The 24,446-nt window shown below is 40.2% G+C and overlaps 1 protein-coding gene across 1 annotated transcript in view; it reads left to right on the top strand.

Moving 5' to 3' along the window:
• GPR158 (G protein-coupled receptor 158) overlaps positions 1 to 24,446 on the top strand; it is a 195,293-nt gene that overhangs the window by 128,161 nt on the left and 42,686 nt on the right. The window contains exon 6 of the mRNA XM_069859510.1: positions 13,305 to 13,414. Within this exon, the coding sequence (XP_069715611.1) occupies positions 13,305 to 13,414 (110 nt within the window). The remainder of the gene's footprint in view (positions 1 to 13,304; positions 13,415 to 24,446) is intronic.

Raw genomic sequence — 24,446 nt, 5'->3', positions numbered from 1 at the left:
GGATGAAGTGAAGAGGGTGGTTAGCAGGACAGTAGCATTTAATTTCCAGAGGGCAGACTTTGAACTCTTCAGAAGGCTGGTTGGCAAAGTCTCATGGGAGACAGTACTTAAGGGCAAGAGAGCCCATGAGGGCTGGGAGCTCTTCAGAAAGGAAATCCTAGCAGCTCAGGAGAAAGCCATCCCCACGTTCCAGAAAAAAAGCCGGCAGAGGAGAAAAACAGCTTGGTTGAACAGAGAGATCTTGAGTGATATCAAGAAGAAGACAAATGTTTATGGGCTCTGGAAGAGGGGACAGGCCTCTTGGGTGGACTACAGGAGGGAAGTGAGATTGTGTAGAGAAAAAATCAGAAGGGGTAAGGCTCAGCTAAACATCAGATTGGCAAAGTCTGTGAAAGATAACAAAAAATCCTTCTATAAATATATAAATAATAAAAGGAGGACTAGGGAGACCATACAGTCCCTATTGGACACAGAAGGAACAACAGTGACAGGGGATGAGGACAAGGCTGAGGTACTTAATGCCTTCTTTGCCTCAGTCTTTAGTTGTAAAGAAAGTTGTTCCCTCTGTGTACAAACCCAGGAGCTAGAGGAGCAGAATGAGGCTCCCATGATCCAAGAGGAGGTGGTCAGAGCCTTGCTAGCCCGACTAGACACCCACAAGTCTATGGGGCCGGATGGGATTCATCCAAGGGTATTGAAGGAGCTGGCAGATGTGCTGGCCAAACCCCTTTCCATCATCTTCCAACAGTCCTGGAAGACTGGGGAAGTTCCACTGCCTGGCTGATGTGCCCATCTACAAGAAGGGTCGCTGGGAGGATCCAGGGAACTACAGGCCTGTCAGTGTGACCTCAGTGCCAGGGAAAGTCATGGAGCAGGTGATCTTGAGTGCTATCATGAAGCACATGCAAGAGAACTGGGTGATCAGGCCCAGTCAACATGGGTTCACAAAAGGCAGGTCTTGCCAAACGAACCTGATCGCCTTCTATGACAAAGTGACTCGGCTGCTGGATGAGGGAAAGGCTGTGGATGTGGTCTTCCTGGACTTCAGTAAAGCCTTTGACACAGTTTCTCACAGCATTCTGCTTCGGAAACTGTCAGCCTCTGGCCTGGACAGGCGCACACTCTCCTGCGTGGAAAACTGGTTGGCTGGCCGGGCCCAGAGAGTGGTGGTAAATGGTGTGAAATCCAGCTGGAGGCCAGTGACAAGTGGGGTTCCCCAGGGCTCAGTGCTGGGTCCAGCCCTGTTCAATGTCTTTATCAATGACCTGGATGAAGACATTGAGTGCACCCTTCGCAAGTTTGTGGATGACACTAAGCTGGGTGGAAGTGTGGATCTGCTGGAGGGTAGGGAGGCTCTGCAAAGGGATCTGAACAGGCTGGACCGCTGGGCTGAGTCCAATGGCATGAGGTTTAACAAGGCCAAGTGCCGGGTCCTGCACTTGGGGCACAACAACCCTATGCAGTGCTACAGACTAGGAGAAGTCTGTCTAGAAAGCTGCCTGGAGGAGAGGGACCTGGGGGTGTTGGTTGACAGCCGACTGAATATGAGCCAGCAGTGTGCCCAGGTGGCCAAGAAGGCCAATGGCATCTTGGCTTGTATCAGAAACGGCGTGACCAGCAGGTCCAGGGAGGTTATTCTCCCTCTGTACTCGGCACTGGTGAGACCGCTCCTTGAATACTGTGTTCAATACTGGACCCCTCACCACAAGAAGGATGTTGAGGCTCTGGAGCGAGTCCAGAGAAGAGCAACAAAGCTGGTGAAGGGGCTGGAGAACAGGCCTTATGAGGAGTGGCTGAGAGAGCTGGGGTTGTTTAGCCTGGAAAAGAGGAGGCTGAGGGGAGACCTCATTGCTCTCTACAACTACCTGAAAGGAGGTTGTAGAGAGGAGGGTGCTAGCCTCTTCTCCCAAGTGCCAGGGGACAGGACAAGAGGGAATGGCCTCAAGCTCCACCAGGGGAGATTTAGGCTGGACAATAGGAAAAATTTTTTCACAGAAAGGGTCATTGGGCACTGGAACAGGCTGCCCAGGGAGGTGGTTGAGTCACCTTTCCTGGAGGTGTTTAAGGCACGGGTGGACGAGGTGCTAAGGGGCATGGTTTAGTGACTGATAGGAATGGTTGGACTCGATGATCTGGTGGTTCTCTTCCAACCTGGTTATTCTATGATTCTATGAAAAGCAATGTTCAGAAATGGGCTGGATGCTTTATACAAATTGCAGCCCTCATGATAACAGATGTGCAGTAGCAGAGTTTGTTTCTAGTATGATTTCAATAGCTGACTGACAATGAAAACAGGAAGATGGGAATTATGCTGTAGTCTTCATTTGTCTGTACCTTGGAGCCTAAACGCTGTGAGGAATTAAGAAGCGTGTTCCCTTGAAAATGCTCTTCTGTAGTCCTTCCAGTATTCTCAACTGTTCTGTAAATGTTGAGGTGATTGTGTCTTCTTTTCTTTCCATGCTTAAAAACCAGAATGGCAGAAATCCATCAAAAATATAAGTTCCTTGAAGAAAAGCTTTCTAATGGAAATTTGGAGGAAAAGAATTGTCTTAGGAAAATAGAAGAAGAAAGGTCTCCTTCTTCACTGAGATTAGGCCCCTGCTCTTCCAGCGACCGTGATAGTAATCCCACATTTCCCATTTATCATGTTCACTTGTTCGTCATGGCCATTATTGAACTACTGCTTTGCAGCATCCCTGAGCCATCTGTAGGTAAGCAGTGGCTTACCTATGGGTGTGTCTGTGGACCCATGGTGCATGCACCTGTGCTTTGCACGGAGGAAGACTGGTCCTGCAGGCTGCTCTGCTCCAGTGCTGCAGGGACAAGTGGAGCTGATTTATGCTTTTCTTTAAAAATCACCTAGAGATCATATGTGACCAAAAGAAATTCTCTGAAGAGCCTGATAGTTTCAAATTTAATTTTTTTTCTAAATATCTTTTAATTTCTTTGTCATAATGGTTTATCAGTGTGTCATCAGCACTGGATAAGTATTTTTTTCTGGATTTATATTAAAAATATTTTCCTTTGACTAGAACCAAAGAATGTGAGCACTCTGGCCCTCTTAGCCAGAGTTTACAATTTTTTTGGTTTTTACAATTTTTTTGGTAAAGAGCAATGTTATACCCATGTGATATGAGAACTATTGGAATGTCAGTAGAAAGAGAAATAATATTTCTTTCTTATTTGTGTAGTTTTTACTGTGGAGTGAATTTTTCTTCTGCACTTTGTTAATTATTCATAATTAGCTAATTATATTTATTTATTTAGTATTGTTAATATAGATTTAAGATCAGTGGGTTCATAGATCTTGTCATCAAAGTATGTGACTCATTTTCACAGTTCACCCAATTAACTCTCCACTGAATCCAATAGCTTCAGTTTACCTAAAGCAGATTTCCCAGAAGGGCATCCAGTCTTGATTTGGGAACATTAAGAGCAGGAGTGCTCCCACTACTTCCTCTGGAGGTTTGTCCCCACTGCTGTTGTTGCTACAGGTACATAAGCTGAAAATTAAAAGTCAATAGTTCCAGCAGTTGTGTCTGCAGTAAACTAATCAGCACTGGCTGGATTGAGATGTCCGGCTGGTATTTTGTGGAGAAAGGTTTTGTAAATTACCGATTGTCAAAATAAACACTGACAAAAGCTTTCCTGCGGAGAAAACACCAAGTTCTGTGTCCTGCTCTTGGCTGCTGTTTAACAGGATTTTTCAAAGACCTATTCTGTCCTTTTTGCCTTTTCCAAGTAACCATCTTAAAAGTTGGGGACAATAACATTCTTACTTTGGCTCATAAACCTGCCTAACATTCATGCATGCTGCTGGGAAGGAGGTGTTCTCAAAGCCCTGGTACCACCGAATAGTCTTTTCTCACAAACCTGGTGTTAAATATTTCACTGGCTTTATTAGATATAAGGTGAGGTGATAAGGGATTTTTGGAACTAGGAATAGCTTCATGTTTTCTTTTTCCCAGGTAAATACTTAAATAATCCCCACCCACCTCTGCACTATATATCTGTAGGGATTTGACACATATTGTAATGAAATGCAAAAGTCTATGTGAGTGTTTTTTGACCTGTGTCTTACATTAAGTATACTTGGCAAGTTGTACTGAATAATTTAGTCTATTATTTCTTGATTTAGCTGCAGCTCTTGCGAGGCTTATTTTAATATAGACTACTTTACCATTATATGTTCAGAGGGTTCTTTTTTCCTTAAAATTATAGATGTGGTCTTAAAATGAATTGTTTGATTTTCCCTTGTTTTTAATAAAATACTGCACTTCTTTATTCATAAAATGCAACTAGCCTATTCTTAACCCTGTTGCTAAAATGTGTCAAGTATCTGGCAAATGACTGGCCTGAATAGATGTCTATGTTTTTCATTAGAGATGTTTCAGCTCCTAAAAATGTTTCCCTTTCTGCTTATTGAGTGGCCACATCTTTGTTAAGAAATAGGATAGTAGTGCATCCAATAGGAAAGCAGGTTTTTTTCACATATGAAGTAGGTACACTAGGACTTTCAGTTGACTGCTGTCATCTACCCAAGTGGCATGTCACACTGAAAAACCTGTATATGAACACTTCAAAGAAATAGTTGGATTATAAAGATTAACTGGTAGAAGAAGCAAGTATTTTAGAAGATATTTTGACTTTACAACTTCCTTTGATTTTCCATTTTTGTATTTCTGCACTGGTGTGAAGAGTTTTTGAAGTATGCCTATATGTATGTACCTGTTGTGTAGATAGAACATTCTGATGAAATTAATTCTGTTGATTTTGAATTACATTTTTTGAATGTAATGCAAACAATGAAAATAGAAGCAATGAATGGTTAAGGAGCTCAGCTTCTCCTCTGCACTAGTGCTTCTTTTCTCATCCTTAGCATGCACGTGGCTGGGGCTCTGAATGTCCCATCTGCTCATCTTTGCTTTTAGAGTTGGTGCTGGCAGAGCATGTCTTCTAATCTCCACACAAAACCTAACAATTTGCTTGATCAGGAAAACCACATTTTTGCATACATTTCAATATTTAACTGTAAGGTAATCCAAGGCCTCTGTGTATAAGTTTAGGAAGAAGAAACATCAAATGAAAGAATGCAGTGCCTCAGTGTGACCTACACTGCTCTTGACACTTGCAGCTCTTTCTGAACACAGAGAGCTGGATATTCTTTAAATATTTGGGTAGCTGCTTTTTAGTGAAGTCAAAGGCAGCAAAATCCCTGACTAGCTCCTAAGTATCTTTAAAATCAGATCAATGGCTATATATTAATTTTGTGCTTAAGACTGCAGATGGTGACCTACATGAGTCAGGAAACACTTTTTTCCCTTGTGCACGGTTAGCTATGTGAATTGTGGTGGGCTTTACATTTTCAAATAGAACAGTTGCTTCTCTTTTTAAAAGTCTTGTTTAAACAGATTTTAAACCTTCTATGGTAATGTGTTGATTTCAGTGGAAACTTCTGACATCCAGCCAAGTCTCCATCTGGCCAGCTTGAAGTCTCTGAACTGCTGAGATCAGCCAACTCTCAAGTCCTCAGGGACTGACTTCTGAGGCTGTTCTGGCTGCTGTTTGGGTAACTGTATTAAAGAATATGAGGCTGTCAAAAGTCAGCCAATATATGTATGAGGGATACATATGTATTGAAGACAGAGAATTTCCCATTGCCGTTTTGAATCCCTGTTTTTTCAGTCTTGGATTTTTCAATATTAGATATTGTTTTCACTGTGCTATACTCTGTTGTGGTCTCAAGCGAACTCAGGAGCTTCAGACCTTCTCCATGACTTGTACTGGATACTGTAAAGGTGTCCAATGAGTCATAGTGGTGAGGAAGACACCTTTTCCAGGCAAACATTTGCCCCCAGGAAACTGAATTTGCCCTCTCCAGCAGCCACTAATACTTCCTGATTTACCATGTTTTACTGTAGTAGCATCACTACTCCTTGCCACTGCAATCTCTCTTTGTATTTGCAAAGTTTACAGTTGAAGATAAACAGTTTATTCTGTTACAATGAAAAGCTAGTCAGTAATTTCTGTGTTTGGAGATGAATACAGGTGATTAAGGTGATTTCAGTTCCCAGATGGTTCACAGCTGCCTGGGGCAGGGATCTAGTCCTTTTGGTAATACTAGTTGTTATGATTTTCTTCTCCCAGGTAGGTTTAAGACTTAGTGTGTTGTCTTTCTTTGTATCCCCTTTCTCTTACTGCTTGTAAATTCACCCTTGGGGAACTGCACTACCCTTCACATTTATAACTGATTCGGCCAAGACATCAGTTTATGTCTGTCATAAAGTAAGGAAGTGTTTTCTGACAAAGTTTTAGTCATTTTTAGGAAAAATACTGGAAAACCATTCTGCTGCATGAGCCTTGTTGTGCATAACACTTCATTTGTAGTGAACAAATATGTTTACAGGGTGCAAGCATGTCTCTTTTCAATGACACTATGGATTAATCAATTATATGTTAACTTTCTGTTACTTGACTTCAGAACATTCTTTGTTAAGCCAACGTAAATAGGAAGAGGGAAGCTGGATCACTAGTAACTCTAGTGGCTAAAATTTATGGCAAATAAGTGCATTTTCACTTCATGTCTTCAGGTTACTTATAATTTTAATATTTCCAAAGCTGGTAGGATCTGTGTCATATCACTTTTTCTCCAATTTGAAAACTGGAGGAAAGATGCGACAGCATTTTCGAAGCCACATGGATGTTTATTGTTCTCGAAGTAATCTATTCAGAGGTGCCCTGTCAAGCATCAGCTGAGATCTGCATTACGAACAGGAGAAAAAGAAGAGGAAAAATAATAGAAGATACGTCAATAAAAAGGGATTCTAAGTAGGCACTCTTGAGTCAAAATGGAATGATCTTGAAGATTCTGTTTGCTTAATGACCAGATAAATCTCTCAGAAGACTAAATGAGCTCCACTGTAACAAATAAGTTCATAAAGACCTTTAGAGATCTGCTTTTACTGCCTGATGGAGATGAATCCAAAGTATAATAAAACTTAGTGATAGCAAAGCATTCTGATGAATCAAGTTCTAGCAGTACGTCTTCATATTTTACAGCAGTGCTGGTGGTTATGTGCTTATACTGCATTCTAGACTTCCAAAGATCTTTTCAGGCAACACATCTCTGCTGAAATGCAGCCAGGAGTTTAATATATGTTTTAAGACTAGCAGTGGAGAAAACATATCTGTGTTTGAAAGTATAGTGGGGATGGAAATTCCATCCATAGTAGATGGAATTTCAAGCTGGACTTAGTGTGGGCATCTAGTAAGAACTTGTCTTCTTTTATGAAGAAACCCAAAAGTTCTTAAATGGCCATAAGTCTTTTGTTTTTGACATACATCTTAATTGAAATGAATTGCCCCAGCAGCAGAGTGCCTCCAACGCTGTGTGCTGCGATTGATTCAGTTCCATTCAAAGGCACAAATAAAACCTATTAGTTACTGTGGTTTATAGAGGTATTGAGCTAATGATCCAGCACAATTCTGCTTTAAAATGGTGAGATCATAGAATCATAGAATAGTTTGGGTTGGAAGGGACCTTAAAGATCATCTAGTTTCAGCCCCTCTGCCATGGGCAGGGACACATCCTACTACATCAGGCTGCCCAATGATTTGCAAGGATAACAGGGTTTAATGGTACTGTGTGTCCATTGGTCTATTAGAGTACAATATTATGGCTTAAAAAACACATGTCTTAAAAAAATGAGATGGGGATGGAAGTATATGTTCTTATATAATTAGCATAAGTATATATTCAGCTGTTATCATACCTCTAATGTTTTGTGCAGCTGCACTAGAATTATTTGTTGGAAGAACAGAATGAGTTGTGCATTCACTAATATTTAAGCGGATGCTCTGGGCTGTGAATCATGCTTTGAACAGTGGTATGTGGTGCCCGTAGTGTACATAGGCTCATGAATGCCTTCATTCATGCCCATCTGTTAAGATGGCAGTGTGCCCACATGCAAGTGGATTGGTCCCTTCTCTAGAAAGTGTAATGCCAGATTGTTATGAATTTGGATGGCAAGCTTATCTAACACTGCAAACAGCAACTCCATTGCAGGAAATCCCTTCTTGGTATTAGGAATGAAGCATTAACAGGTCACTTGATGTACTAGGTTACCCTGGAGACTATTTTATTTCTTGAAAGAAACTACTGAAATGTAGCAGAAAGAAGAGTGCCCGTCTCAAAGCACGGCAGGATAGCAAGAGGAAGTGTCTGGTGGCTTGTTCCATCGCAGAATTGCCTAGAGACAGCCTGAAACAGCTATTGCAGTCAGGCAAGGGCAGATGGTGCTGGGCAGTGGAACGGATCACATGGATTTCTTCACAGAGGGAAGATGCTTGTTAATGGAATTAGCCCAAAAGGCATTACCTTAAATGGCTGTGTCATGTCCTGCATTGAACTCTGCGGAGTATTTGCAGCAAATTCTGAAGTTAGGTGAAACAAGTAGGTAGTTTTCCAGTAAAGTTTTTCGTGTTGACTGGGCACAACTTTAAGAGAAATTTGATTATTTGAAAATGAGAAAAAAAAAAAAACTTTTGCATCACTTTTATCAAAAGTAGGTGACTTTCACCTCGTATCCATAATCAGATGTGGCTGATGCTCAAATTCTAAGCTCTGTATCTCATTTCCATGTATCTAACATGGACAACATCCCAGCCCACAGCATGAGGAACTAGATGATCTTTAAAGGTCCCTTCCGACCCAAACCATTCTATGATACTAGAACTGAGGGCAAAAATAAGAGGAATTCAAAGGGAACACTTGGAGAGGGACAGGGGTGAGTTAAGTTCCTGCTCAAAATTTCTTATGTTTAGTTTAGAATTTGCAGCACTGACAGTTCCTCGTATTTTTTAAAGTATTTTTTCTCTGACTTCTGATCTTTTGAGGCATTTTAGCATTGGCTATTCCTTCTCCATGTAGGGCATAGAAATGCGATAAGTGAAAGGTATGATTTTTTGATCTGTTCATATTATTTTTATGGCTTAAGAATTGAAGTAAAAAGCCACTTGTCCTTAATATGATACAGAATCGTTAGAGCTGGCTGCAGAGTGTTTGATTTAGTTCTCCAGATTAGTAATTGACATAGAGTGAAGCAACTTCCCTAAAATGAGTGCTGAAATACCTTTCTAGTCAGTGAAGATGTGTATTTAAAGCCTGCAGGCCAAGAGTCTGTCCAAGTAGCTGAAGTCCTGGACATCTTCAAAGTTCTTCAAGGTACCTGACTTTATCTGTGTGGGTTATCTATGGAATTTACATTAGTAGGACTGATTTACTAGACTCCTACAATGTAGGTAGAAATTATATGCCTAGTTTAGGCAGACTGAGCCCCAGTCAAGGCACCTTGGGAACCGCACACTGAGGCTACAAAACTCAGTATTTGCTCATCTTTTTGTGAGGACAATGTCTGTTACGCTTTTGAACATTAAATTGCTTTGTAGTAGTTCTCTTTGCACTTTCACCGTCCTTCCCGTCCTGGTAACAAAAAGTTCCCATAGTGGGTGAGGTGCCTGTATCAATTTTAGTCATTGTCTTTAGAGAGCGTGTGTCTGTTCATCATGTCAGCTGAATAACTGAGCTGGCTGATCGCTGTGTCAGCAAGCAAAGTCTCTCTTCCATATCTGTAATTCTCGAGCTCTAAACATACTTGACAGTTAGCTGGTGACCTTAGAAAGTCTTTTCATCTCCAGCTCCACAAGTGGTACCATGACTGCAGGAACATTGTTTTGGCAAGAGTAATAGCTTAAGACACGTTGAGGTTAAAAGCGAACATCTAAATGTGTTTGCCCAAGTGACAAAGATGAGCCACAGTTTATGACGTCTCACGCACAGCTGCAGTAAGTGGTACATGAACAGGCACTGTCTTGACTTCTCTTCTGGTTTCCAAATATTTTTTTCCCAGATCTTTGTTGTTTAAGGAACAGAAACTGATGTCTGTATTGGGGATTAAAATAAATTTACTTATAGACTGTTAGAATTAATTATGTGATTGCTTAGAGATAGGTTAAATTAGAATCAAGTGTGTGTTTGCTTAAAGCTTAGCATGAGTAGGCCTTATTTCACCGTAAGTGTGTAAGTGAACTTTAAGTGAACTCTATTCATTAGCATGACTGCTAAGCAAGGGAGGAGATACAGGTCTGACAGATACATGAGAGAATGGACTTGCGTTTGACTTTTGCTGAGTCACAGAAAGGGGCCTTGGGGACAAATTTGAGCCTGAAGACAAGGGATTATGACCAGCTGCATACCTTGAAGATAAGAAAAGGAATGCCTTGCCTGGAAACAGGAAGGAAATCAAATTGGGAATAGGAGACCCCAGCTTTCATGTACCATTGGATCACCTTTTGTGTGGACAGCATGTGAAGAACACATCAAGGGTGGGAATTTAATTGTGAAAGGTAAAATTGCCCAGGAATTCCTTTGTTCTGGGTCTCTCCACAGGGAGACACCCAGACTCGGCTGTAATAAATGAACTTTATGTTTGAGCTCTTCTTTAGCAGTCTAGTGTTTAAATGGGTTTCAGGTGCTGGTGAAGCAGAGGATATCACATTTCCTTATGTACAGTAAATAGGTTTTGTGACATCCATCAGCAAAACCTCTAAGTATTTTTAATGAGATTTGTGCTGCTGTCATGGTCTAATGCATTATAAAAGTTAAAAGGGAAAATGAATTATTGTCAGATTCTTGGTGGGCAGAGTAGTCTTCTAGAACTGCAGAGGGATTCCCTTATTCTCTTCATCACAGCCTTGGTATGTGGGTGAATCCTGTGCTCATCCTATGCTCTTAGCTCTTAGCTCAGATCTCAGAGCTTCCCTGATGGGAAGGACATGTTCTTAGAATACCCTTCTTGAAAACCTAGGAAGCAAGCAAGACATTAGTATAGCAGTTCATGCTGTTCAAAGCCTTGGTCCATGCCAGACCACATGCAAGTTATAGATGAATAGGTAGAAATGGAAGTTGGCCCTTGGGAGGACATTACAACTATTCTCCATTGCACAAACATGGGAAGAGATTTTCAAAAGACCCAGAGGAGAGTCAAGTTTGGATCAGGTCTTTGACAGCTTCAGCAATGTACTTGACCATTGGGTGAAGTAATGATTCATATGTGTCTCCATTCAGATGGGGACACAAGAAGAGTTCTGGCCAACACAGACTTCCGTCTGCAGCCTTCATGGCTTTACAGCATGCCAGCTGACACCATGCTGCATTGGAAGTGATGTTTCTTGGTTGATAGCGATCCCAAGTGCCTCAACTGCTCATAGAAATGGTTCAACACAAATCAATGAGATTAGCTAGACACAAGCAGTTAATATTTCTACAAGCAACTGCAGATAAATTACTGCATCAATTTTCATGGCGCAGAGAGCTGTCGCTGTTGTTCAGAAAATTCTGTGCTTGGAAAATTTTCAGATATTCCTGTTTCAGTCATCTGAAAAGTTCTGCTTTCAGATCAACTTTGAAATGTTTGGAGTCTGTATGCCAGCCTCTTTTGGAATTGTTTTTCTAGTTTGGAAGAATCAAAGATGAAACCGAGTGTTTTCTACCCACTGGCAAACCTCAGAATGCAGGTTACTGCATTTACTGCTACAGACTTTGCTCTGGTTCTGCAAATGTCTAAATGTATGTTAGGATGAGAGGTCAATAGTATCATTCAAATGCTTCTGAGAAACTTGTTTCTGGATGCTCTATTAGCACAGGCATGTTCCTACATATAGGTGCACGTTGGTTTTCCAGCCATAAAAAAGTGGGCCTCTTGCTTCACACTGTTCCCTTCCCTATATACAGAATTTTTCAGATTGCCAGAAAATGTCTACCTTGAAATATGGCAGTCCGATAACAGTGAAAAAAAGCAGATGAAATTTTGTACTATGGTTTGATTCAACAAACCATATTTTTAAAGAAATGTATTGTTTCTGCTGTAAAAAAAATGCCAGCGAAGCATAGCATCTTCTATCTCTTCCAACCCACATGTCTACCATCTTTGCCCCCACTCTCCTAAATATGTCTATGTCACCCAAAGGACGTCGTCCTGGGCTTTTGGCCAATATCCCGGGCTTGAATTCCCACATAGAAAAGCATTTACTTGAGAAAATAATACCATGTGGCAGGCGGTAGGCACAATACTACCTCCACTGCCAGAATGACTGAGTCTAAATGAAGCTATGGCAGATGGCCTGAAATATTTCAGAGCTTTCTTTCTCTAGACCAGAATTACCCAATTAATTTGTACTACAGTGTGCATTAGGTCATTTTACCAGATTCTGACCAGATGGGTGGGATGCATTGGCTCTTGTTTTGCTAAACCAAGCAAGGGCTGCAGGTGTGGGAGGAGCAGTACACAGCCAAATCCCTGGGACAGCAGGCTCCTGGTGGCCAGATGAGTGGCAAAGGAGTATGAGATCATCTCTCAGAACACCAGAGACAACATCTGTTGGAACAAGAAGATACGGACTTCTGGTTCAAATCACAAACAAGTCCACCTTTTTTGAGCAGCCCTGTTTTAAAGAAGGATGGCATTTTACTTGGTAATAATGCTTTTCTATGCACTACACCTGCAAAAGTAGCTTTGCGTTACTGTCTATTGAGTGATGTCCTTATGCATGGTACTTGGTAGACAGAGCAAAAAGCCAGTAGGACCTTTCTGTTACTGTAATTACAGATATCCATAAGTGAACAAAAAGGTTATTTTCCTTAATAAGGTGGTGATGCACAGGGGAGATTTGTTATGTCCTAGGGAACGTATATAGGGAAGAATAGGAAAGAATCAAATATGACATCAAGATTTTGGAATTTTGGACAGAAAGAGGGTAATGCAGACATTTTTAGTGTGGCAGAAATGTGGGGAGAGAAAAAATAATCAGCTATCATTTTGCTAGGTTTATTAGGAGGAGGGACTTCTAATGTGTAACCTAGTAAATATAGTCCATCAAACCAGAATCAGGCCAGCTGCATATTACTGAAAAAGCTGAAGGAAAATGTCCTTGTCTGTTCTCTCCTCTTCTCTGGGCACATGTTTGCACTCGGTTAAGAAAAGTCAGTGGAATTGCATTTAAAAGTGTTGTCACTTCACAGTCTGTCACAGAGCTTTTGCCAGCTTCCTTCCAAAAGGAGTTGGTGCCTAGAATTGTGCCAGCTGGTGGATCTGATCATCCCGTCACTTTACTAGAAAATCTAAATATACAGCAGTACGAGCTGAAATTTGTCTGCTGTCCTGTTTTGCAACTATTTTGCATTTGAATGAAGAACTACTTTCACATTAAAGTGGTACTGAAGCTCTCTCTGTCTTTCTGTTCTATAGGTTGTCATTTTGTATTTTGAGCCAAGTGTATTTCGCTGTGTTCTCCTAAGATGGGTACGTCTTCTGGGCTTTGCTACTGTTTATGGAACTGTGACGCTCAAGCTGCACAGGTATTTCACATAATATTAATTTCCATCTCTGTGGGAGTACGTGCAATCTGTGTGGGTACTTAGATGGAAAAGCTGAAAATATTATAAACAAGCACTGTTTCTGATTTTTAAAACCACTGTTTATTTCTCCTCACTATTTCTCTTGAAATTATAATGCTGCTAATCCCAATAGAGAACTCTGAATGCAGAGAGGATTTAGTGAAAAAAAATCTTCTTTTCACAGATGGTGAATATATTTTACTTGAATAGAGTAAAATAGGAGTGTTCATAGAATGTTCAAAAGTGTTCAAAAGTTTCTCTGTAAAGCATTCAGACAGATATTCTTTTTAAGTGTTTAGATGCAGTGATGGTGTGTGAAAGGGTGTAGACTATGGTGGATATAGTTACTTTGTTTTCTTATGGCTCATAAGCCAAGGGCTGCTTTCTTCAGTCAGTCACAGCAGACAGACTGCACACTCATGACCATCAGTGCCTGCCAGCAAAAATGTGTGGGAAATTCTGGGTTACACTGGGGGAAGTTCCCCAGGGCTGGCGGTACATTTACATACAATTCAGAGATTAAGATTTGGAAACCCAACTTCAAACCCCAATTCTACAGTCCCCTTAAAAATTGAAGCCTGTTCTTGGTATGCTTGAAAAATTCCTAATGCTTTTTCCTCTTTAAACTGTGGTGAAACAGTTACTGATATATTCTGTAAGGGTTTTATTGAAGTAAGGAGAAATGCAGTATGTGCATATTGGTACTCAGACATTTTGGATTAAGTAAGCTTCCTTATCTTTTTACCTTAGTTTCATTGCAGTGCTGTCACGTTAGATATGAGAATTTTGTTACTATGCTTGTAAACTGAATGAGAACTGAGAATATCTTGTGTTTGCTGTTGCACTATTGGCCTGTAGCCTTTTAGTTGGAAAATCCTGCTTTCCCTTTGAAACAGAGCCTCTTTTTGTAGCTCCCTTTTCGTTTGTGTTCCTGGTTACAAGTGTACAGTTTGGCTGGTAAAATCTGATTGTATAACACTATGTATGACCACATCTTCATACTGAAATTCATCCAGCAAATCCCACGCCCTCTTTGTATTTTCCCAGAGGAACAATTTCTGATGCAAAAAGAATAACAGCTAGAGCACTAGGCTTAGTTGCACTAGAAAGATGTAACAGAAGTAGTGATTTTACATGGGTTGTTTGTTATCTATAGCTCAGATATATAGAGGAACAGCACAAGACTGTGAAAAACTCACATCATTATTGCAGTTCTGCTTCCCTAACAGGTTGTTTATATGATTTGACATGGTGTGAGGAAGCAATATTCTGACAGAGAAATTGGTCTTCCGTTTATATGAAGTGAAGACAGGCTGCAAAATTGGGCAGAAAATCTTGTGTTTCTGCCTTGCTCATTCAGCTGTTCCGTGTTACTTGGCACCTGTGCTGGCAGTGTCAGTGGGCGGGACAAAGATTGAATAAGAAAACAAGAGTGAACTACATCCTTCTACTCAAACAGCACAAACCAACGAAGGTTAGTAGCAGACTGTACTGTATCAGCAGGAGCCCAGCCAGAAGGTTAAAGGAAATGAATATTCTCCCTTCCTGAGCACACTGTTGACAGTGTCTGCAGTGCTGTGTCCAGTTATGGACTTTCCAAAGACATCAGTGAACTTCATATCAGTGAAAGGCCATCAAGATGGTCAGGACTTGAAGCACTTGCCCTGCAAGGAGAGTTTGAGGGAACAGGGATTGTTCAGACTAGAGAAGAGGTGGTGTTGGAGGGACTTAAGAGGGTCCAATACCTACGAGGAAGTTACTGAGAAGATGGAGACGTGCTCTTTACAGTGATGTGTATTGGGAGGACAAAAAACAATGACAAATTGAAATGGCAGATTTCAACTTTATACAATATAAATTAGCATCAGGATCAATGTTATACAAGGAAAACTTTTTCACTATGGGGGTAATTAAGCAGTGGACCTGGTTGCTCTGATGTTGTGAATCTCCATATCTGGAAGTTCTCTAGGCCCATCTGGATAAAGCCCTAGCAACCTGGGCTGGATTCGATGTTAAGTCTGCTTTGAGCACCAGGTGACATTCTGAGGTGAATCCAACCTGAGTAATTCTGCATTTCTATGTGAAACAAGGAAAAGGGGAAAAAACTCAACAAAACTCGTTTCATATATTAAGCTAGAATGACTCTCTTTAGCAGTCTCTCTTTGTTTTCCACCTAGGTTCCCTGACCATTTGTTTCCTACATTCATGATATTGTGGTCTTTTTTTAGTACTGAGTATTTCAGTCCGTGAGTGTGCCTTGCAAAAGATTGAGTCAAGTTAGGTGTATGTTTTATTATATACATTTGCAACAGTTATGCTAATTAAGAATAAAGTGATGATAATAGAAATTTGGTAGAATTTTTTGGCAGCTCTGATTTAATCCACAGTCATTGCAGGATTGGAAAACAGCTTACTGCAGACACCACAAATATTCGGGACAAGTCCTTGTTCCCTCCTGCACGTAGCCTGTTCCTTGCCTTAGGGAAGACTGATTGCTAGCACCAAAATTGTGATCTTTCTAAGTTTAATGGGAAAACTAATATTGTGTAAAAGCAGCTATTAATGATAACTAGAAAGTCTAAAGCTGTCTTTCCCAACAAATGAGTTGCTTTGAGTTGCACTGGAGCATGAAGGTTATCCAATGCCATGTAGGAGGCACTGGAAACACTTGTTTTCTTTTGTGGCTTTTTTCTCCCTTGGCTCCCCAGTTTGTTGAAGGTCTCTGAGGTTTCATTAGGGCGAGGCATCAAGGAGGAATCAGAAAAGTAGCCACAAGCAGATGCTTAAGGAAAAGAAACAGATCAGGGAAGTTATGTACTGATTAATTCTTTGAACACCTGTCGCAGTGAATTCTACAGTGCCTCATCTTAAATTATTTCATTCTTATTCATTGCGCGTTTTTAAAATAATGAGCTGATGTTTTATGGGAGTGGGAGGAGGTGGGTAAGGAAATGAGCTTAATTTAAGAAATCTAAATGTAGAGCTGTGAGCATAAAACTAAGTACTGTCCTCAACAATGAATTCTTCAAAATAATTCTTTCAAGAAATAGTGACATTTCAAATTTAACCCTTTGGGTTTAAAAGAGGTAGAGATGATAATGATGATGATGTATCTTTCAGTGTACTTCTGTGGTCAAAGGCTCTCTGTGTTGTTTTCCAAGCCCTGTATTTTATGAACAGGGTATCTCATTATTTTTAATATTTTGTGACTTTGTACCATCTTTGTTTCAGGTTTAATGCAGAATCCTTAATTCTGTATTGAGGCATAAAAATGGAAGAAGGATATACACACAGACATCTCTTTGTGCGTGTGTGTGTGCGCGCGCGTGTGTGTGCACACATAGAATAGATTACAGACATTTTAGAAGCATGAAATCAAGGGATACAGTCTCCAGTTCATGGCAGCTTCCATTTCTTATATTGCTAAGAGAAAAAGAGGAAGGTAGGGAAGGGAGGAGTGTAAGATGTTATGGAGAAATCAATGTTCCTGGTGTGAAAAGCAAGACAGTGACATACAATGGCTTTTTTGTAAGTGATAATGGTGGGATGTGGGTGTTACTGGCAAGACAAGAAGATGTTAACCCTATGAGGCAATTCTGCACTTCACCTAAATGCTGTCCTAAGATTATATTGCCGTGGCTTGCCATCTGGTACCAGGTAGCACTGCATATGTAGGTAGTGTGCAGTGCAGCATGTCATATGATTCGGTATCTTACAGGAGAGTAGATTCATGCTAGCAGAGAAACCAAAGAAGGTGTCCATTTGCTTATTGAAGTACTAGGGAAGAGGTATACATTGTTTGAGAGAACTGGAAAGAGGAGGACATAACACTAACCTTATTTTGTAGCTGGTAGAGGGAAAGAACACAGAGCTAATCCCATCTAGAAGTGGCTGGTGGGAATATGGTGGAGAAAGAGGCAGAAGATGCCTTGGCAGTTGGACCCTGTACAGCTTGATGGTCCCCTGGCCAATATTTCACAGTTCATAGTGCCAGTAGATCATAGTTCTATGGTGCCAATATGCCACTATGCAATGTTTCCATGAAAAGGGGCACTTCTAAAGAAGTACTCCACAAAGAAGCTTTGTCTTGGGATAGCAGTTACTGTAAAACCTCAGCTTAGGTGGGCAAGGGAAGTAAGGTAGGCATCAGCTGTAGTGATGAGTTACCCTTTGTTTTTGAAATAAGTGAAGCCCTTGTCCTTTCGGTTGGACACTCCAGAAAAATGGGAGATTTGATTTCTATCGTATTATTTTCTTTTTTTTTAATGGAAGGCAAGTGTGAAGTGGCTTCAGGCAGATGCATATCCTGTGGGATGTCTCCACTGGACGTGGTCTGTAGTGGTTGTTATTTCACGTGAAATAAAAGGGCAAAAATTGTTTTGGAGGCAGGTGTTGCTGTTGCAGAAATGTTGTGTTCTGTGCTCTTGTTTGTTACTGCCTTGTGCAATTGGTTGGGTTTTTACTGCTTTAACTTGACCGGCATGAATTTAATCTCTTTGCAATGCAGGAAAAGGGGTGGTTCAGTCAAGCTGAGGGAACTTATTATTACCATTTGTCTTCCTCTTCCCTGGAAGTAGCATATTTTAGCAACTTAGAAGTTTGATCTTTTTTTTACGTTTATACAACACTGTTTATTCTGTAAATCCAATTCCTGTGATCTTATGGTATCCTATGATCTTGGGGGCAGCTATTTCTGTTTATTATATTCCCACAAAATAAATCGCTGTATCAGCTACAAGAAAGCCAGGTCACCAGTCACTGTGAACTCCTCTCTAAAAAACTTGGTTTGAACACTATTGGTGCATGCTATAGGAGATTCTCCGTGGTTCTCTGTGCTGTAACTTGCTGTAAATGTTACCCAGGCCCTTATCTGCCGCTCCTTCTAAGGGATTTGTGGAATGTCCACAAATGAGTCATTTCCCCTTTCCTTCTTATAAAAGCAACCAGGCTGCAACCTGGCTTGGATTTGACCCTAAGACTAATAAACTTTAAAGAACTCGCCTCTTGGGTGAATTGGCTTTCTGTAGGAATCAGGTTTGGGTTAGAACAGATGAAAACTCCCATTAGTTTGGTGCAGTTACATAACAAAGGGGTAATCTCAAGTTTCCTTGTTAACTTTAATTCCTGATAATGCAAACAAAGCTTAGTGTCACTATGTATCTGTATTGTCTATGCCACCTTATGGAAGGAGTTTTGATATGGAGTTTCTCTGGTCTCTGACTGCATTGTCTTAAGCAGGAGAAGGGAAGGGATATATGGCAGACATGAAGCTGTGATCAGTCTTTCCTGCAGAGATGCATTAAGTGCCATGTTTGCCATAAAAGTCTTGTGCAGGTGCCTGGAAAGAGGAAGATGAAGATGTTTCTCTGGAGAGGGGAGAGATACCTGGTCTGAAGCCTTGGCTGGACACAGTTGCTGGAGCACTGCTTGTTATCATTCTGGCTTTGGGAAGAAGGGCATCTGGACTTCTGGAAAAAACAACCTCCATTAAGAAGATACTTGCTTTGTACTGCCAGTTCTATTCTACAAGAAAAATTAACTCAAGAAGCTTCCAAAATTTGCTTGGCAAGGAACGGCTCACAGCTGTATACGGTTTGCTGTGGGCTGCTGGACATCCCTGCCTCTTTGATACTCTTGCAGCTGTAGCTCCCTGTTCTGCCTCTTCTCTTTAGCTTGTGTTCAAGAGAGAGCTCCACGATGCTGCTTTGAATAGCAGAGCCAGCAGCAGTGTGGAACTGTAAGGATTAAAAAAGAGCCTTCCTGTATTACTGTCACCTCACTGTAAGCTTTAATTTTTTGTTATGGTGACTTGGATGAGAGGGAGGTACCTAGTTTCAGCTAAAAGAGACATGGTAAAAAGAAAGCTATCAGGTACTTTTTTCATTCATTATGAAATCAATTTAATTAGGGTATCTTTGTCCTCTTCCACTACTTTTTCCACATGTAGCTGCTTGTTGCCACACACATTTACCCATCTTTCTTTAAAGAAATAAACTAGTACATGGAAAATATACTTGGTTCCTCATGTCATTTGCGTTATTTGAAGCTCGCATCACAGGTGCTTCTTTTCTATGAATTGAGATAGTTCAAAGAAAGCAGAAGAGGTTGTAGGCACCATGTCCTATAAGGCTTTGTGGAAAACATTGTTGGGCAGAAAACAGACCTTATAAATGTTCCTGCAGGTCAAAGGCTGAAACCTGCAACATGAGCAGGTTCCTCACAGCCTGATGTGCTTTGGGTGGGCAGCAGGCACCTGCTGCTGGGTGTGCCCACCTGCACCTCATGCCTGGCTGCTGGAGGAAGCATGAGAGAAACAAGAGCTTTAAGGGCTAGGGGCAGAGTGAAAGGCTGAGAGAACAGGGAGGAAGGGAGGTGGACATGCTGCAAAAGTGTAGGTACATACGGTAGGAGTTCGTAAGGAACAAAGTTTTCCTAGTTAGACTGGTCATGGACAAAACTGTTTTCTTGTTAGAATGTCTTAATCTAATTCATGGATTTCCTGAGTAGAATTAATTTTTCTTATCTGCTGCAAAGCTTTGCTAGTTGTTTTATTTATTTTTGTGGTGTACAAAAAAACAGGGCTTTAGACCACAACTGAGAAAGTGTAGTAAATTCAATATAGCATTCCTGCATAATGCATATTCAAGATGAGATTTTTATTTTCATTGTTCTTCTAGGTTAAATAAGAATACATTCTGTTTTACTGTGGATTTTTTCCCAATAAAACCTGCATTATTAAAATCCCATTTAGCTTTTTTGTATCCGTGCTGTTCTCAAGCAATAACTAGCCTTAACTAGGCAGTATAATGGTTCTGTTTCATATTTCTAAATAAAATATCCACTTTCATATGTATAAACTAATAAAAAGTAGCACAACTGCTATAAAGACAGTGCAGAATTAATCTTGATGGAGCACAGTGTAGAAGTGTGACTAATAAACATTATCTTTAAGCAAAAAAATCAGTGGCATATAAATCATGTAAGATTATTAGAGCACTGTGATCTTGAAAATATCCTCATCTGTATTCCTATTCATATTTAATTTATATAAAAATATTGTAGATACAGCTGCACTGTTCTGTGGATGGCTTTTTTTTAATCAACTAAAATAGCACACTTTCTGCTTTATCCTAGTGGACTGAGTTTGCCTAGGAAAGTTCAAAGGAAAGATTAATAAAGTATCTGGTGTTTTAATATTAAACCATATTGCCATCATGATTAGGAAAAAAACCCCAAACCATTGGGTTGGAAGGCCCTCTTCAATGATCCACAGGTATTACAAGACTTTTCAGATGTCTTTTGATGGCATGCAAGAGCACCACGGGAGATAATGAGATAAAGGGCTGGGTTTGCACATTGAATTATATGGTAGCAGAAGGACGTTAGAAGTGGAGCTGGAAGACGTTGTCTCAGAGACCTTATCCAAGTCCAGGACCCCCTAGGTGGTGCAGCTTCATGCTGTGATACGATACACCAGCATCTTCCTTCCAAGGTAGGCGTGCATTTGTGCATGCATTTGCAATACAAGTAATGCAGCTCTATAGACTAAAGGGTTTTTTTTTCCATTCCATGGGAAGAACACAATTGGCATTGCAATACATGAGTTACAGGCTATTTGTGGAGGAGTATGAAGAGGGAGTTATGTGATTCACACTCCACAAACAGGATGACGGTTAGGTGGAAGCAGAGATTTGCAGATCACATGCGCTGATTGTCAGTGAAAAATCATGAATGGAAGGGCTGCTTCTGGTGGGCTCCTGTGAAGGATTAGGAGTAAGCTTGGTACTATTTAGCATTTTTAGTTGCAATGAAGAACCAAACAGAAAATGATTACTCATGAAATTTGGGGATAGCACCCAAAAAATGGTGAAATGTTAACGTTTGTTTCAGAAAGGATAGTAATGAAAAGTAATCCTTACTGCTTGGTGACATGGACTTAGTCAAAGAGATACATTTGAATACAGCCAAAAGGCAAATTATAGTTAGGACTAGTTAAAGACACAAATTTGAGAACAGGAGTTTTAAAGTTTATTGGTAAAGAATTGATTTTGCAGCAGGAGGTGACATCTTTGAGACTAATAAAAATACATTGTGTTCTGTTCCTGAGGTGCATTTTTAAAGGAGATGTGCAATGAACAGATGTGGTTCGGAAAGTATTTGAGGGCTGGAAAAAGTTCTTGATGCTGTGAAACCTAGTCTGTTTTTAGATCAGCAAGAACACTGAGAGATGACTTCTTGTGTGGTATATAAACAAGGAGAAGAAAATGTAGCCACAAAAGACTCTTTAAATCTATTGGACTGAGGTTTAATAAGATCTGGTAGCTGGAAGTCAAAGCCAGAGAAATTCAGATGAACAATCTGGTACAAATTTTTCTTAGATGGGTGCTTAGTTATTGAAAGAACATAACAAGAGTAAAGAGGAAAATTTTGTGCTGCTTTCAGATCAAGGCTGAATCCCTTATTGGGACACATTCCATAGTTAAATACTACTACAAATACATGAATTTCTAGGTAAAAATATAACGGTCTGTGTTATACAACTAATCAAGCTATATAATTTAATCATTAGTCTTTTATTTGGTCTTTATTTTACGACCATGCAACAAAAACGGTTGCATCCATGTTATAGGAGTCTATTGAGAAATCAAGCATATTTAAAAACTGAAATGACATATTTATAGTTGTAGTGTTTAATATCAGCTGCTTTGATATTAGCCCTGGCCACTTACCCTAATGCAGATCTTTAGTACTGGGAAAACCAGTACCTGGACCAAATTTTCCCAGATATTAGCTGCTCTTTTCTGACTTATTGTTAGATCCAAAACCAGCCATTATGTTCTTGAAAAAATGAAGTCCTTATCTGACCAATGGTAACCAACCACTAGTGATATAATGTGCTACATTGCCATGTTGTAGCGTACACAAGCGTAAAGGTTGTCAGGATTATACCAGTCTGCACATTGGTGAGTTATCGTCATATATGTTTTTCTGAAAGATATCCAAGGTGATTTAAAAATTTTAGATGCAATGTATTGGCTCCATCATCTGAACTGGAAGTTCAGGAATACATAGACATTAAGTCCTGAAGAAAGGTTCAGTATTTTTTAATTCAGTTGCATGTATCAAGCTATTTCTGTTTGAGCCAATCTATTAAAATTAAAAATTACTACAAAGGAGTATTAAATTTAAAACCCTTTTACTACTTCAGAGTGTTACAGTACAGTGCATTGGCAGGTTTTGCATGCAGCCGAGTTTTGGGTTTTCTTGACCTATGTCTTACCTCTTTCATGTGCACAATGTGAGCCTTTGTACATAATTGCAGTCAGTTGCATACAGTTGAAGCTGGAGCCTCTGTTCCTGGGCAAATACAAAAATACTAGCAGCTAATAATCAGTGTAAAATTTTGAGTGCCTATTTCTAATGTGTGAATTAAGTGCTAGCAGCACTGAGTTACTCAACAGCCTCTGAGTCTCTTCCCAGCCTTCGCCAGTGTAGTGCTCTGGCTGTTTATAGCAGCACAGGTGTCCTGGTGGAGCCATGTTCTGCACTTGGCCTCTGCAACAAAAACATCTATTATTTTTCCTGAGATTTCTTGAGCAAAACAGTCTCTTCTCCCTGTGCTGGGATTTCAGGGAAATGCCACCTCTTCCTCCCACGTGTGCCTAGGGGAGGTTATGACTCTGAGCGCAGGGCTGCTGGCAGTGAAGCCTCTGCCATTGGCAGCTTCTGCCTTAAGCATTGGCTTGTGTGGATTTTTGGAAGTGGCAGCCGCTCTTATGACCACAAATATTCCTAAGCTTTTTGGTTTTCCTGGCCTATCTTTTTCTTTATCCATTAAGCCCCTCTGAGTCTGGCATCAGTTTTCACCAACGCAGGCGTTCTTGTTTTCAGCTCTTCTAAAAAACATCAGGCAATGGCAAATAGGAATTAATTGGTGCAGCCTTGTTGTTGTATGTGGACCAGGGTCTTTCTCTGGTATGTTTTTCAGCATTACTTTGACATGGTTTTCCGTTGTTCAATTGTGAATAATGAATGTTGGCATTGCACATCTGAAGTCACACTTCTGTTCAAACTACATAAATTCCTGGCCTCTCAACAAAGGGTCAATGTCTGAAGATACCATGGCAGTTTCCCCAGTGCTAGTTAAAAGATAACTGATATGTATAAGCGTGAAATTGTTTGGTACCATTGCCTTACTGAAATAAGGCTAAAAATCTGTAAACTGTTTATCTCCAGATGTTGCAGTCAAATTTGTGCACACATTTTTGCAGATTTTCTGTTCTTCTGCTTGGCTTGTCTTTCTATTTTTAGCAAGTGACAAGCTTTTAGAACTTTTTTCCATTCATTCAAATATTGTTCATATTTGTTTTATAAAGTTGTGTATTGAACCTCATATTTGAAATTATTTTTTATTAAACTATGTATTTTCTAGTTCTCCTTTGTTTTCCTTCAGTCCAGAAATGACCATCATAATATTCCTTCTGACATATTTCTCTAGCACTTCAGAAGTCACTCTTGTTGGCATTCAACAAAACTCCATAGAGTGCTGAGAGCCTTGTAAGTGATAAAAGGAATTACAATGTCCCAGTCATCCCTCAGTAACAGCCTTGATTATGTAGGAGCTTTCCTCAGCAGTAAGTCTGCCTTCTGTCTTAGATTGGGCAGGCTTTTTTTTCTCTTTAATCGGATTTACATAATCCAGATCTGGACTTTGCTCCTCTGAACTTCTTTAAATGCCTTGGAGAATGTGGCTGCACTGCAATGACCAAATCACTTACAAGGTTTTGTTCAATTTGCAAATCATGCTCTCCTAGTCGCAAAAATAGTTTCTGTATTGCTCTGGGAACCTCATTGGTGGTCACTGTGAAAACTCTTCTTAGAAATAGCAATTGATGGCTTCTGGTGAGTATCAGACAGCATTGGCCTCTGAGAAATAAAAACCTATTACACCTGCAAAAAAGAGACATTGACTATTTGTTTTATTATTTGAATA

This window comes from Phaenicophaeus curvirostris, chromosome 6 (genome assembly GCF_032191515.1).
Source record: "Phaenicophaeus curvirostris isolate KB17595 chromosome 6, BPBGC_Pcur_1.0, whole genome shotgun sequence".
Classification (NCBI taxonomy): domain Eukaryota; kingdom Metazoa; phylum Chordata; class Aves; order Cuculiformes; family Cuculidae; genus Phaenicophaeus; species Phaenicophaeus curvirostris.
This window is presented reverse-complemented; position numbering and strand designations above follow the sequence as displayed.